This window comes from Neopsephotus bourkii, unplaced genomic scaffold, assembly GCF_033783945.1.
Source record: "Neopsephotus bourkii isolate Nb327-2 ecotype Australia unplaced genomic scaffold, CSIRO-AGI_Nbou_v1 NB_1154, whole genome shotgun sequence".
NCBI lineage: Eukaryota > Metazoa > Chordata > Aves > Psittaciformes > Psittacidae > Neopsephotus > Neopsephotus bourkii.
In genome coordinates, this window is record NW_026901640.1 from 4,909,238 (window position 1) to 4,924,458 (window position 15,221).

Consider the following 15,221-nt stretch of genomic DNA (forward strand, 5'->3'; position numbering starts at 1 on the left):
AAGTCAGACAGATAAGAATCCAAGGAAAAAAACTACTCACCCCTCAAAGCAAGTCATTTTCCCTCCTTAAATTCTAATGTATAAAACAAATCAAGGCTCCTTGAATCCTTGATCCCCTGAAGCATTCTCATAATTGTTCATGCTAACTTGTGAAAGTGTTGTTTGGGTTCCCTAAACACTGTTAGGTACAATTTTTCTCGCGCACATGTCACAAACCTTGATGCCGAGCTCGATGTTCTCCCCACCGTACACATCCATCCCAGGATCCAGAAGCCCGATCTCTCCAAAGAACTTTCTGTGCACAACAAAAGAGCAGCCGATCATTGCTGGCGTCCTGGATGAAGAGAAGAACAGAAGTGCACAATTATTGGCATTTTCCTATTTTTAATGGACCAATGGCTAATTTCTGCAAAGCTCCTGTTGGCTTCAGATGTTTCTGGCCACCGTTTACCATAGAACAGTTTGGGCTGGAAAGGACCTTAAGATCAGTCCAGTTCCAACCCCTCTGCCATGGGCAAGGATGCCTCACATTAGACCATGGCACCCAAGGCTCTGTCCAACCTGGCCTTGAACACTGCCAGGGATGGAGCATTTACCACTTCTTTGGCAATCTGTTCCAGTGCCTCACCATCTTCAGAGTAAAGAACTTCTTTCTTATATCTAACCTGAACTTCCCCTATTTAAGTTTGAACCCATCTCCCCTGGTCCTATCACTACAGTCCCTGATGTCCAGCATCCATGTAGGCCCCCTTCAGATATCATCCCAGACACTTCTCAGCAATGAGTGAGCTCTGTTCCTTTGGAGACATTATTTTACCAGGGCAGTGAAACTGTCCCAAAGTTCATTTTACTGTCTATAAACTAGAGAAAGAGTTCTCCTGGGATTAAATTACTGAAAAGCTTTCAGGTCCTGGTTTTGTCACAGACACCTTGGTCTGTCTATGGGCAAGGGCACAACTCTGGGTTTCCATTCCCTGTAAGTAAAGGAAACGTAATAATGGCATTTCTTTCTCTTACTTTCTTCTTGCACGCCTAGTACAGACTAGACTTCAGAACAGACACCAGTTTTTACAGTATCCTGTGAAACAGGGTTTCTGATTGGGATCTTTACAATATATCACAAGGAATCATCACCAACCAGCAACAAGCAGCTAAACTGCATTTGCAGAAGGAAAACCTTCAAAAATTCAAAGACAACAGCTTGCAGAAACATCTGCTGAGTCATTTGCCCAGTTCCACCATTACGGCCAGGGCTCTGTATTAGAGATCAAGTTGTCACATTCATCCTGTAAAACCTCATGCCCTCCAGCTAACGGTGCTGCTCGGCTCCACATCTGCAAGAGCAGCCAAGCACAGTGTTCGGTCAAGGAAAATGAGAGTGGTACTAATAATACTGATTATCAGTGGAATAGCAGAAAGATTGGGGAAAAGCTTAGTGTCAGGGGTTAATGTATAATAGCTAGGCAATTTCAAAGACATAATAGCTGGTTATGTTTATTAACAACCCTGGCTGCAACTTGCACACACACTATCCCTCCCTCATTACCTTGCGAAACACCTCACCAGATCTCCATTAACATCATCCTCATCTCATGCCTTGAGATGAGGATGCTGTTCTGATTCACACAAGCTGAGACCATGTGTGGGGGTGGTTTCTGAGTGGTTAAACACTTGTGGCCCTCTCCATAAAATTACACTTTGCCACAGAGCATGGCACTGAACAAAACCGTATCATTATGTTCTTGCTGCCTGGGGACACACTAATCTGCTGCAGTTATGGCATGTGGAAAGTTTACCCCCTGGGATATTTTCTGTACTAAAATAGAAATATAAGAACTATCCTCCCATTTAACTTGCTTTCATTTGAATCCATGCTGTAAAGGAGAAAAAAAAAATCCACTTAAAGGGTTGAGCAGGGAGGAGACAATGAATTTTACAGATAAGCCATGCCATGGTACTGCAGGATCTGCTTCTATGGGGAGCTATGGGACACCTTTGCCCACCCAGAGCTCAAAGCACTGAGGTGGAAGCTCCACCATGCTGGATGGGATGGCCATCACCTCTGCACTCCTCACCTGGGCCTAGGGGACCCACTCTTTGTGCTGCCTGCGGAAGACCTGCAGGATGTAACATCTGCGGTAGACTGTGTATCTGGATATCCCACAGCACTTAGAAACGCCCATTCTCCAGGGGAAAACATGGTCTTGAGGTAGAAACTGGGCAACAGGATCATGTATTTTAACAGCAGCCTCAAAACCCTGGCTCAAAGCACATTTCAGGGCTTGTCCATGCTGTGGAGCGCATTCAAGGCTAACTAAGTAGTTATGGCTTGCAGAGGTGGAAAGTACCCTCAAGCATACCCAGACACAGGTTACAGACAGGTAGGATCAAGCCCACTCTCAACTTCTCCATCCACACCACACAAGATGTCCATATGGCGCTCCATAATCCCAAGGACCTCACAGCTCAGCTGTGCCAAATTAATCTTCATGAAATCCTTGAGCTCCCTGGAGGAAAGGTTCTAGCCACTGGAGTATTATTATTTATGGGCATTTTAGTACTTCTGATAGACTGGTAGAACAGCTGCATGCTGCTGCCATATTAAATTAGTTAGAATTGAAATCTATCAGAGGCTTATGTCAATAGATTTCTTCCCTGACAGCAAGCTCGGCCTTCCTTCCAATCAGCAGTATAATGTTTCATGGTTTGCTGCCACTCTAGTACTTAAGATTTCAATTCTATTGCTTTATTTGTAGCAAGTTAACTGCCATCAGCAGAAACAATTCTTTCTGAAATGATAACCACGTTACAGATGCCAAATCTAATAGCTCCATTATCTTAGATTACCTCCTGGAATTAAAGAGAAGGGTAAGTTGTTCTGGTTTTACAGGGAGTATGCAGTTCCTCTCCTCCACTGGGAATAGGTGTGGTGGAGCATGGCAACATTTGACTTTGCTAGTCCAAACGTGCTAGGTCTGTTAAAGGCACTCAGAGAGCAGTTAAAGCCAGGAAAAAAAAAAAAAAAAAGAAAAACAAGTGAAAGTTTCAGACAAATTAAACTGCATTTCTGACCCAGTAACGCAGATCATGACCAGCAGGTCAAAGGAGGTGATCCTGCCCCTCTATTCCGCTTTATTGAGACCCTACTTGGAGCACTGTGTGCAGTTCTGGTATCCTCAGCACAAGAAAGACATGGAGCTGCTGGAGCAAGTCCAGAGAAGGCCACGAGGATGATCAGGGGCTGGAGCACCTCATGTACAGAGACAGGTTGTGAACGTTGGGGCTGTTCAGCCTGGAGAAGCTGTGTGGAGACCTCAGAGCAGCTTCCAGTGTCTGAAGGGGGCCTACAAGGATGGCAGAGAGGGACTCTTCATCAGGGACTGTAGCGATAGGACAACTGGTGACGGGTTTAAACTTAAACAGGAGAGATTTAGGTTGGATATAAGGAAGAAGTTCTTCCCTGTGAGGGTGCTGAGGTGCTGGCACAGAGTGCCCAGAGAAGCTGTGGCTGCCCCATCCCTGGCAGTGCTCAAGGCCAGGTTGGGCTTGTCTGGGGCTTGGAGCAACCTGCTCTAGTGGAAAGTGTCTCTGCCCATGGCAGGGGTTAGAACTGGATGAGCTTTAAGGTCCTTTCCAACCCAAACCACTGTTATTCTATGATTCTATGATCATTGGGAACTCACCACCAGATAAACAAGGTTTTCTCAGCCGGAAGCCGCTCAACAGCCATGCACAGGAGCCATACCCCAAGAATACCTTTTTCATCATTATTTTGCAACATACCTTCACTTTATAGACCACAGATTCACCTTTCCAAAACATTCTCAGAAACACCCTAGTCGGCTTTCATAACTTTCACCTTCAAATCTTTCTAACCTTCATTGCTTTCTACATCCAACACGGTGAAGCATGCAAAGCAACATTCCTGCGTGGGTCCCAAGTCCCTCAAGCAACAGAAATCAAGTGCTACATTCTTCTTTGTAACAATGCCTCCATATTAAATAAATGAGGAATCAAGCGGCGCTCAACAATTTAAATGAAAACACCGTTTGATTTTGTAGTAAATCCTTCAAAAAAGGTGGACGTTTACAATAGATAGCTCATCCACAAGGAAATAATGGCCTGCAGACAAAGAGCTGGTAAAGCCTCTTGTTCCTCTGCCTCTTAATTAAAAGCATTAACACAGTTTGTTTTTAAAAATCACCCAGCTCAAGCTAAATGCATTTTTATTTGTCCCAATAGCTATTCAAGCTGTAATGAGAAAGGAAAAGCAGAAGTTGGCAGGAAAGTATGAACAGAGATGTTTAGCACAATGATTGGGTTTGTACTCAGAAACAGTGTTAGATCCCTGCCATTCGTTCGGTTTGCTCCTCTATGCAGTAAGTGACAAAAAGGTCAAGAAAAGCAGCTTTTATGAAATATCCTCAGCATGAAGCTCTAAGTAGAGATGAAGAAGATACACGGAAAAACGTTTATCCTAGCCTATTAAGTTACTATAATGGTCTTCCTTTCTTTACTGCACAGTTATCATCTAATGATTAAAAAGTCTCAAGTAGATTGCTTCTTCAATCCAAGGAAATAATTTTCCTACACAATTGGATTTTGCTTCCAATTTTATACTAAAGCACAAGTTATGAAATATGTAGAAAAAAGGTATTAGAAAAATAATCAGTGGTCACACCACTGAGAATATACTTTAAAAACTGCTGGGTGTCCAGTTTCTGCTGCTGTTTCTAATAAACCTCAGTCATGGAGCTGCTCACCTTCAACAACACAATCCTACTGCTTTAGCAGACACAGCACTGTGGTTCCACATATTTGGGATGGTCCTTTACCTGCCCAGCAAGGCACTGCTGTTCCTCTCGTGAACCTGACAGTCCTAATTTAACATGCCAAAATCAAGCATCTCCATTTCCTCATTTTGAGCTTTCAGACTTGTTCAAAACACACACAATTCCTCATTTTTGGTGCCTGTCGGCACCTCCACGCTTCCACAGGGTGTCACTGGCAGGAGCCAGAAGCTCAGCAGGAAACACTGGGAGAGTCTGAGCTCCATGGCTTAGGTTTAACCAACTCATAATTCGTAGAACATTTCAGGTAAATGACCAAATTGCATCAAGTTAAGCCCATGGCTTTAAATAATGGCCTGTCACAGAATTATAGAATCATAGAATAGTTAGGGTTGGGAAGGACCATAAGATCATTTAGTTCCAACCCCCCCACCATGGGCAAGAACACCCCACACTAGACCATGGCACCCAAGGCTTTGTCCGACCTGGCCTTGAACACCACCAGAGATGGAGCATTCACAACATCCTTGGGCAACCCATTCCAGTGCCTCACCACCCTTACAGTAAAGAACATCCTATCAATTATTTCCCTGATGATACCAGGTTAAGGAAGAGCACCAGCTTTATTTTTACTTGCCACTCTATGATAAAACACAATTTTCTTTTGGCTATTTTTAGACAAAATTAAGGACCTGATTTGCAAACAGAAACAACTGTCAGTGCTGTCACCTCTGTGCTTCTGCATTTGTGGCCCAGTGAACATACTGCAGAATAAATACTGGGATGAGTAACACAGATTTAGAGCAAGCAAGTATGTTCCTGAAAATTAAATGCAAGTATGTAGCATTAATGTTTGGCCCCTCTGGTTATAAGATGGTGTCCTAGGTTTAGCAGTAGCAGTCATTTTTCTCCTTCTTGGTAGCTGGTGCAGTGCTGTGTTTTGACTTTCGGGCTGGGAGCAAAGCTGAAAAAAATGATGTTTTGGTTTGGCCAAGGACTTTGTGAGCCTCATGCTCTGCCAGGGAGGAGGGAAGCCGGGAGGAAGCAGAGACAGGACACCTGACCCAAACTGACCAAAGTGGTATTCCATACCACAGCACGTCATGCCCAGGATGTACCGGAGAGTTACCCAGAAGGGAGAGTGGACTGCAGGGTTGGAGGAGGTATCAGTTGGTGCTTGGTCGGGCTGGGGAGGCAAGTTATCGGTCGCCTGGTGATGAGGTGTTGTATTCTCTTCCCTTGTTATTTCCTTTATCATTACTATTATTGGTGGTAGCAGTAGTGATTTGTGTTATACCTTAGTTACTAAACTGTTCTTATCTCAACCCGTGGGAGTTGCATTCTTTCTGATTCTCCTCTCCGTCCCTCCAGGAGTAGGGGGAGGGCAAGAAGAGGGGGGGAGTGAGTGGACAAGCTGTCTGGCTGGGGTTAAACCACAACAGATGGGGTTAAATCAGACCCTACCCACAGGCAGCAGACCTCCATGGGGTAGAGACGCTACTCCATAAGCTGTGATCCTGGGGCTTGGGGACTCCTTGGCCTCGTGAAGGGACTCCAGGCTGCAGTCCTCCATTGCAGCTCCTCCCTGGCCAGGCTGCGCAGAGCACTTAGCCCAGTCTGAACACTACAATATGGCTCTGGGGTGCCGGAGGGGCAGTGTTTCTTCTGGGTGTTCCAAGGTCCACGCTGTCGCTGCCACCATACCTGAGTGATGTGCTGATCTACAATCAGACTGTGCAAAGCCACGGAGCAAACCTCTGGTCCTTCAGGTTTGGGAGGGGGCAATGACAGAGAAATTGAAGAGGAGAGGAACCAAATGAATCAAAAATTAACTGGAGAACAAGAAGCCCATTTTTCAATTGCAAGTGGCTTAGTGACCATCCATACCCCTGGGAACTGCTCTGCAGAGCCTGACTCTTGGGGCCTGTGGACTGATAAGACGGTGACAGGAGAGGCTGGCCAGAGCCCAGAGCTGGAAGCAACCCATTCTTTGAAATGAGATTATGCCAAGGCAAGACAACTCATTGACTTCATCACCTCTACCCTACCATTATGCTTTGCTCCTCTTCCCCTGTCCTCAGAGACAGGTTTGGCCACATCCAGGGGGTACCAGTGAGGATGAGGCAGCACGCTCCTGCCTGGCACACGACCTCACAGCCCTCCTCTCCACAAGCTCCTCAACTGCAATGGCAGATTCCTGATGCCCTGTCTCACACCTTTGCTTCTCTCAAAAGCAAACATGCAAGGCAAATGCAGCCTGGGTGCGTGCTACGGAGCTTTAAAAGTGAACTTCAGATCATTAATTAAAGAACTCTGCAGTAATGGAAGTGTGTTTGAGTGTCAGGGCAGCCACGGGAGGTAGACAACAGCAAGCACACAAGAGCAAGAACATAGAATCACAGAATGGTTGAGGTTAGAAGGGACCTTAAAGCTCATCCAGTTACAACCCCTGCCACAGGCAGGGACAACTTCCACTAGAGCAGGTTGCTCCAAGCCCCTGTGTCCAACCTGGCCTTGAACACTGACAGGGATGGGGAAGCCACAGCTTCTCTGGGCACCCTGTGCCAGCGCCTCAGTGCCCACACATTAAAGAATTTCTTCCTTGTATCCAACTTAAATCTCACCTGTTTAAATTTAAACCATCACCACTTCTCCTGTCACTACAGTCCCTGATGAAGAACCCCTCTTTAGCATCACAAAAGCCCAAAAACTAATGTCACACAATGAAGCACATTTCCAAAGGAGAAATATAAACTGCTTCTGCCTCCTGCAGCGGGGCATCTACATGCAGATGAAGAGTCAGGCAGGAGCCACACTCTCAGCTCCCCTTCGCTGCCTGCGTAATGGCTTGGGCAGATAAAAGCTGGATGGCTTTCATGAGAATGTAATAACATTTCTACAGAGGAACAGCATTTCAGCCCACAGCAGCACACCTTGCTGAGTATTATCCCCAGGGTGGCATCTGCAATACTTGTTTCTTGAATAATTCTAGCTTCCCTGCCCCAGTGACCTTGGTTAATTGTCTGTTTCAAATGGGTTTATCTTCCCCCTGTTGCTAAGTACTACAGAATCCGCAAAATGAATTACAAATAAGAGAAAGCCCATAAAGGAGATGCTAGATTGAATGCCTTTCCTGAATTTACTGGAGATTAATACCACTTAAACTTTTAATAGAAAAGAAGCTGTGAAAACTACATATTTTTAAAAATACCTATTATGTCTACCCATATCTGTGACCTTGCTCAAGACAGATTTGACTTTGTCGCTGTTGTGTGCCAGCTCCAATTTCCATGTCAAGAACCTCAGGCAAAGCACTGAACTTCCTTGCACCTCTGTTTCCTCATCTGCCAGATTAGTATAATACCTAGATGCTCTTGAGAAAAATGAATCCTAAAGGTCTTACACTCAAAGGAGATCAGCAAATTGCCGTTACATTTTCGTTGCATAGGAATTATCCAGCCAGATTGTATCTTGTAATCAAACCCAGGAGCTAAGCCACAAAGCCCTGGCTCTGATAGAAAAATAGATGTTTTCTTCTATCTCATTAGTTAAAACATGTTAACAAACACGAGATAAAAACCCACCAAAACAAAGCAGTCTGTTATTTTAATCTGAGTTGGGAAGGGAGAGGAAATCAGAGTCTCTTCCCCACCCTGTTGTATCACTGCACCGTGCACAGAAAGCTGCTGTTCCTTCCCTTGGGGTAGGTAAGGAAGGCATGCACCTTGAAAGATTAATCAAGAGGAGGTCATGGTCTCTTCCGACTATCGACTGTCATCTGCCTCTTCAACCTGAGTGGCAAGCACCCTCCTGAAGAGCTGATTCAGGGCTTTTCAATCCCAAGTGAACTTTTCATTAAAACAGAAGTGTTTGTCTATGCAAATCAGGCCTATTTAGTCCACATTACAGATGCAGAACTCCCCAGGGCAATGTCAGAGACTGGCTTCAAAGCTTCACCAGAAGTAGCTTAAAACCTCATTTCTGCTAATGAAATCCACCTCATTGGGCAGCTCTGAGCAGAACGGGAGGTGCCTTCACCAATCTTCCTAGATACTTGGAATGAATCTACACAGCTACAGCCAACACCCTTAAGCCATTTTCCAGTTCCTCAAGAACACAATGATTTCACATAGCCCTAGACTGAAGGATGCGCATTTGTACCGCTTCAAAAATCCAATGACAAGGGAGGAAACAAAGGCTGGGATTTCACTGCTGGGAAGATGAAAGGTTTCTTGTATTTATTTTCTCTAACGTGATCTTTTGGCACTTGCAGCCCCTGAATTACAACAAAATGTTTGGTGCAGGAAAAAGACCGAATGTTTATCCTTAGAAATACGTAAGATGGAAACCAGAGTTTGGGTGTCAAAGACTACACGTTTGTCTAACTTGGTATTTAATCCTAGTCCCATTACCACTTGTTTTCAAACCGTTAAATCACAGATTTTGGTGTCAAAAGGGACCTTAAAGCTCATCCAGCTCCAACCCCTGCCACAGGCAGGGACACCTTCCACTAGAGCAGCTTGCTCCAAGCTCCTGTGTCCAACCTGGCCTTGAACACTGCCAGGAATGGGGCAGCCACAGCTTCTCTGGGCACCCTGTGCCAGCGCCTCAGCACCCTCACAGGGAAGAGCTTCTGCCTAAGAGCTCATCTCAGTCTCCCCTCTGGCAGGTTAAAGCCGTTCCCCTTGGCCTGTCCCTACAGGCCCTTGTCCAAAGCCCCTCTCCAGGTTTCCTGTAGCCCTTTTAGGCAATGGAGCTAACCTGAAGCCTCTCCAGAGGCTTTTCTTCTCCAGGCTGACCCAGCCCAGCTCTCTCAGCCTGGCTCCAGAGCAGAGCTGCTCCAGCCCTCGCAGCATCTCCGCGGCCTCCTCTGGACTCTCAAATGGGAACATCCAATTCCTCATGGACAAAATAGACCTCAATTATGCAAAACCTGCAATGGGCACACTTTAGCAGCACCTCTGGGGCTCTGCCCTCCCACTGGCTGCGCCCCCTGCCCTGGAGGGTTCAGCTCCATGGTGCTGCTCACACCCACTGAAGAGCTGGTCCAAATCACTTCTGCAGGAATTGCTTTATCAGGAATACAACCCTTTGCTGTCTGTCAGGAATAATCACAGTATAGCTGTAACTTCATCTCCTTCCAGTGTTGCTAGACTGCTAATTAAATGACAATTACTTTTAGATGTAATATGTATAACTAACAGGCACTTAACAGGAACATGTTATTTACTTTTCCTTTTTTAACATGAATATATTTTCTCTCAAGGGCAGCAGACTTCCTTCAGCAGACCCAGTTTCCTTCAAATCCTCAGCAGTTCCTCCTAAACATAAATTCCTCCTAAACACTAAATTTGAGGCACTATCAGAAATATGTGTTGGGTGAGGACTTCTCATTATTAGTTCTGCACAGCCCCATGTTGTTTTGGATGTATGGCTGTAATGGATGCTGAAGTTTAAGCTTCCAGAGAGTGAAGTTATTGGGAATTTCACAGATATTTCCACAGACAGAATTTAGGCAAACACGTTTATGTTCATGATAGGCTGATACGAAGAACAGGGACATGAGAAATTGTTATTGACAGATGGAACAGTTTCACTTTGTGGGTAAATGAGAATGCACTGAAATAGCCCTGTAAGCACCTCAAAGAAGCTGAGTAATGCATTTATTTTGACAACTACTTGATAGGAGCCCATTGGTAGGGAGGGCAGCTCTCAGGTTTATCTTACCCTTCACGCATCCATAGCGCAGAAGCACAATTCCTGAGAAACATAACAGATACAGTTTGTGCCTCCAGCGTTTAATAGTAAATGTCAGTCTCATTTTTCAGGGTCTGGGGTTTATTTTAAACACTGAACAAAACAAATAGAACAGCAAAACGAATATGGGAAGAGCTGCATCAAAATGCAAACGCCAACTTGTAAAGATGATTGCCAGGGGGAGAGGCCATTTCAGATTCACCTGTATCTGGATTAGAGCAGATCTACTTAACCACAAATCAAATGTACCAATATTTGCAAAGGAATTTATCTAAACTGCCTGTTTAAGGGTCAGACAACTTAAGACCAACAGCTTCAAAAGCAGAAATCACATCCCATCTCAGGTACATTTATCACACCAAAAGACCTGTGGAAATTTTAAGGCTCTGCGCCTTTCCTCCCACAGATGTGCATAAGATGGGGCAGCTTCTCTGGGTAACCTATGCCAGGGCCTCACCACCCTCACAGGGAAGAACTTCTTCCTTACACCTAATCCGAACTTCCCCTGGGGACTATCTGAAGTCAGCATTCAGGAAGCAAAAGGAATGTGAAAAGGAGGTTCTTTTTCCCCTTCCAATTGTTATCCCAAGGAATATAACATCACTGACTGACTACACACAGTCAAACTGGAGAAGGCAGCACAGATGTTCATTTAGCCATGCCTGCAGGCACTTTCTTCAATTCGATTTGGCAACAGACTTACAGGACTAAAAGGGACAAGGTCAAGGGAAGGCCCAAGCTTGGCATGGACACAGGCTCCTCTCCCAGAGGCAGACGGGACCTCCCATCACCCATCATGGTGCTAGTTGCGTGGAGGAGTGTTTGAGATGCTTGGGTCATTCAGCTCTGCAATATGGTTTTGTAGCTTGTGGCATAAAAATGCAGCTGGGAGCAGAAAGGGGCTGCTCCCTTTTCTAGAGAAAGGCAACATTTTTACCCAGCGAATCCCAAGTGCTTTGACATCCTCGTTTTGCTAACAAAGCATCTGTCCAATGCTATAATAGGTTTGTGACCAAAAGGATGACTCTTTTATTTGTGTTTTGCCTAAAAGTTAAGCAACATCAGATTCCTCGGGGTAAAGGATGTGCAGTTTGTGCTGGCAGACCTCCACCACGCTGCAGGCATTAAACAAATCAAGACTTATGATTGAATCCATGGTTTGGAAAAAAACTGGAGGGAGTGGATGTCAGTGTCTGAACTCCTAGGAAAGAAGCTGGATGAGTTGGGAAACCTTTATCAGTGATCATCTGTGGAACCCTGCACATGCAAAGACCTGAACCAAACCGAGAGCTGCAATGAGTTCACAAAGTAAGGACACACGCCATGTACTTTGAATGCAAACTGCCTTCTGGTTCTAGCACAAATGAGTATTAACTTAAATTGGATTTTTAAAGTGTCTTTGCAGAAGCTTCTTGCTTATGCAAAAGTTACAGTGGGAAGGAAAGACAACAAAATAAAAGCATGTGCTAGGAATCACTGCCAGTGTTACTGCCCAGAATAACAATTATGCCCTCCCTTCCTTGAAAGCACCACATGCCAGGAGAGCCAAAAGCACTTTTTCTGCATTTCTGCTTTTAATCAAGAAAAAACATGTGTGGATTTTAGCAGTCTAAGAACAACCACAGAAGAGCAAAGGAGGCAAGAAGAGGTCTAAGCTATTGCTCACCAGAGCGAGGTGCAGAAGGAAGCTGCTTTTGAAGGGCAGGCTGCAACATTACACAGTCAATCAGACATGGGCAGTGAACAGCAAAACCGAACTCTGCTGAAGCTGTGGCGTGAACCTGTACATAACCTCCACAGGACAAGTGCTATAATGAAAAGGCTCATAATCTGCACACGAAATGCATCCCAACACTCCAGAGTTAGTGCTGCACTGAAGGACCTCTTTACAGAGGCCCCACTTCACCATCCCTGCTCTAATTGAGGGGTGAGAGTCTGACATTTCAACAGTTGAGAGACTCAATTGTGGATGGCATGCTCTCACTGAGGAATTTACTCTGAATTAGAAAAACCATTTAAAGCCCCACTGATGGCTTGTGACACATTTTAAGAGACTCTTGCCTTGCAGTTTTCAGAAAGAGCACTGTTATACAAACCACTGCACAGCACAGAGAGATTGAGAAACTGCTGCTTTATCCCTGCAGATGTGCAGCATTAATAGGGATGTAAGAGCAAAAGACACTATGGAAACAAACTGTTCGGCTGGCAGCAGCTCCCAGTTGGAAAAAAAAAACGAACAACCCAAAACTCTGCTCTCACAAATATCCATCCACCAGCAGTCAGAAATACTGTTTGGCAAATTCTGGTTTTACTCATGCAAACAGTGACAACTTTAATAATATGGCTTTAATTAAAAAATGACCAAATGAAAGAAGGCCAGAATACCTGTTTTCCATGGGTTCAGTTCTTACAGCTGATGTTCAGACAGGCTAACCCCTAAACACATCCTCAGCATCAACCATGAGTAGCTCCAAGAGCTTCAGATCCCTGATGTTACATGTTTCACTCTATCCTTACCCAGCAGCTCAGCTTTCACTGAGGCCAAAGCAGCTTGTTATAATCAACACTGATTAAACTGCCTCTATCCACCTGAAGGCTTGTGAAACTGACCCCATCCTTCAACAGTTTTTAAGAGAAAAGGCAAATCCATGTACATAACACCACTTATGCAGAACTCTGGCAGCACCACGAACTTCCAGCCCTAAATCTAGACCATGTAAGAGCACCCTTTGAAACATGGTCATCCAGGTAATGAGAAAGGAGAGAACGTGCTGACAGTGGAACCATGATAGCAGAGCATGTGTTATCAGAGAGGTGCCCTCATGGCAGACAAATGTCTGAGCTACCTATAAATCCCTTTACAGAAGTATGATCTGGGTTCTTAGACAGATGTTGGGGCCCTGACACGAGAGGGACGTGGACCTGTTGGAGGGAGCCCAGAGGAGGCCATGGAGATGCTGCCAGGGCTGGAGCAGCTCTGCTCTGAATTCAGGCTAAGAGAGCTGGGCTGGTTCAGCCTGAAGAAGAGAAGGCTCCTTAAAGGGAGACCTTAGAGCAGCTACACAAAATTCCCATCTGCATCCAGGGGACACAGAGGTTTTGCCCTGGAGTGACTGCTCATGCCAGGGCATTTGTGATTGGGACCATTTGACCCAGAGCTGTTCTCCAGGCCTTGTGCTGCCTGCAGAGAGTTACAGGGCAGAGGAAAGACTTGAAAAAACTCCAACTGCCCCCCCCAAAGTCACCTCACCAAAGCACATTGCGCTGTGCAAGCAGCTGGGTTCCAGCTCTGTCTCTCCCAGGAGCTTTGCTGGAATCGGGCAGCTGCAGATGGGGAAAACGCTTCCCTCACACTCACAGAAGCTTCCCAAAATAATTTTCAACAATTATTTTAACCAAAAAAGCTCATCTGGCCAATGCAGTCAATGGAAAACTCCTGCACACTGCCTGCAGGAAACCAGCCCCATCAGCCATGCACGCATATGGAGAACAAGGCGACAGGATTTGACTCCACATCTCACCTTCCAGAACTGGATGAAAGTTTCCCCTCTCAATTTAAACACAAAAAAGGTTCTTCTGACTTTCTGAGGCCCTGAGTGTCTCCAGAGCTGCTTTTGAACCACACCAAGAACTGGATGCAAGAGCCAAAACTCCGCAGTATTAGCCTGGGATTTAGAGCATCTGTGTGGTTGATTTTTCTCCCCATTAATTTAATTTGACAGAAAAGAGCAGGAAGGCTTCTGGCTCCCATGTGGGCAAAGTGGATAAACAGCAAGAATTTTAAGGGAAGCTGAAACTAAACAGAAAAGAAAGAGGTTGGTGCTCTGGCTAACAGCCTTTTGTCCCTCCTTTTCCACCAGCCATTCTCTGTGCCCTCCAAGCTCTAATGAGGCTATTTTCATGCTTATCACTTGCCTGTTTCAACCTATATTTTGCATTTGATTTAGACCATTTTGATTGGGAAAATACCACTCTTCAAGGAAGGTAGTTTTCCACTTTGGATCCCACGGTGCAAGAGGAGAGGCAGTGCCCAACCACCCCCTAGATTCAACCACCACCCACTAGATTCAGACTTCAGAGCAGCAAATCCTAATGCTACTGCTTAGGAGTAATTTCTTAATGGGAAAACATTTGTACAGCTCTGTAGTCAGAACTGCACAAATTTAGCATCCCAACTATCCTTGCAGAAGAGATCTTAAAACCTTGTTTGTTTTTATTATTTTCCTAAATATTCTTCAGTAGGGGCAGATAGACTGTACAAGCTGTAGCAGGCACAGCACGAGCAAGAGCATCTAATTCATACAGTCAGAGTGCTTTAGTTTGGAATTGTCCTTAAAGCCCCTCTAGTGCCAACCCCTTGCCATGGGCAGGGACACCTTCCACTAGAGCAGCTTGCTCCAAGCCCCTGTGTCCAACCTGGCCTTGAACACTGACAGGGATGGGGCAGCCACAGCTTCTCTGGGCACCCTGTGCCAGCGCCTCAGCACCCTCAAGGGAAGAGCTTCTGCCTAAGACCTGATCTAAATCAATTCAGTACACTGACTCTGGGTTACAGTAAGACACATTTAAGCAACAGCTCCTGATGCCAGCCGATTTACACGCTGTGGCGTGGCGCGGTGCAGCAATGGGTTCACTCTGAATGTGACCATCTCCAACCTCTCAGCAGCATATTTA

General features: G+C 45.4%; 1 protein-coding gene across 2 annotated transcripts in view; it reads right to left on the reverse strand.

Annotated features, from left to right (window-relative positions):
• The window catches only part of GALNT17 (polypeptide N-acetylgalactosaminyltransferase 17), a 182,893-nt gene that overhangs the window by 68,344 nt on the left and 99,328 nt on the right, over nucleotides 1-15,221 (reverse strand). For both annotated transcript variants that reach the window (XM_061363645.1, XM_061363646.1), the window contains one exon: nucleotides 217-334. In XM_061363645.1, the coding sequence (XP_061219629.1) occupies nucleotides 217-334 (118 nt within the window). The remainder of the gene's footprint in view (nucleotides 1-216; nucleotides 335-15,221) is intronic.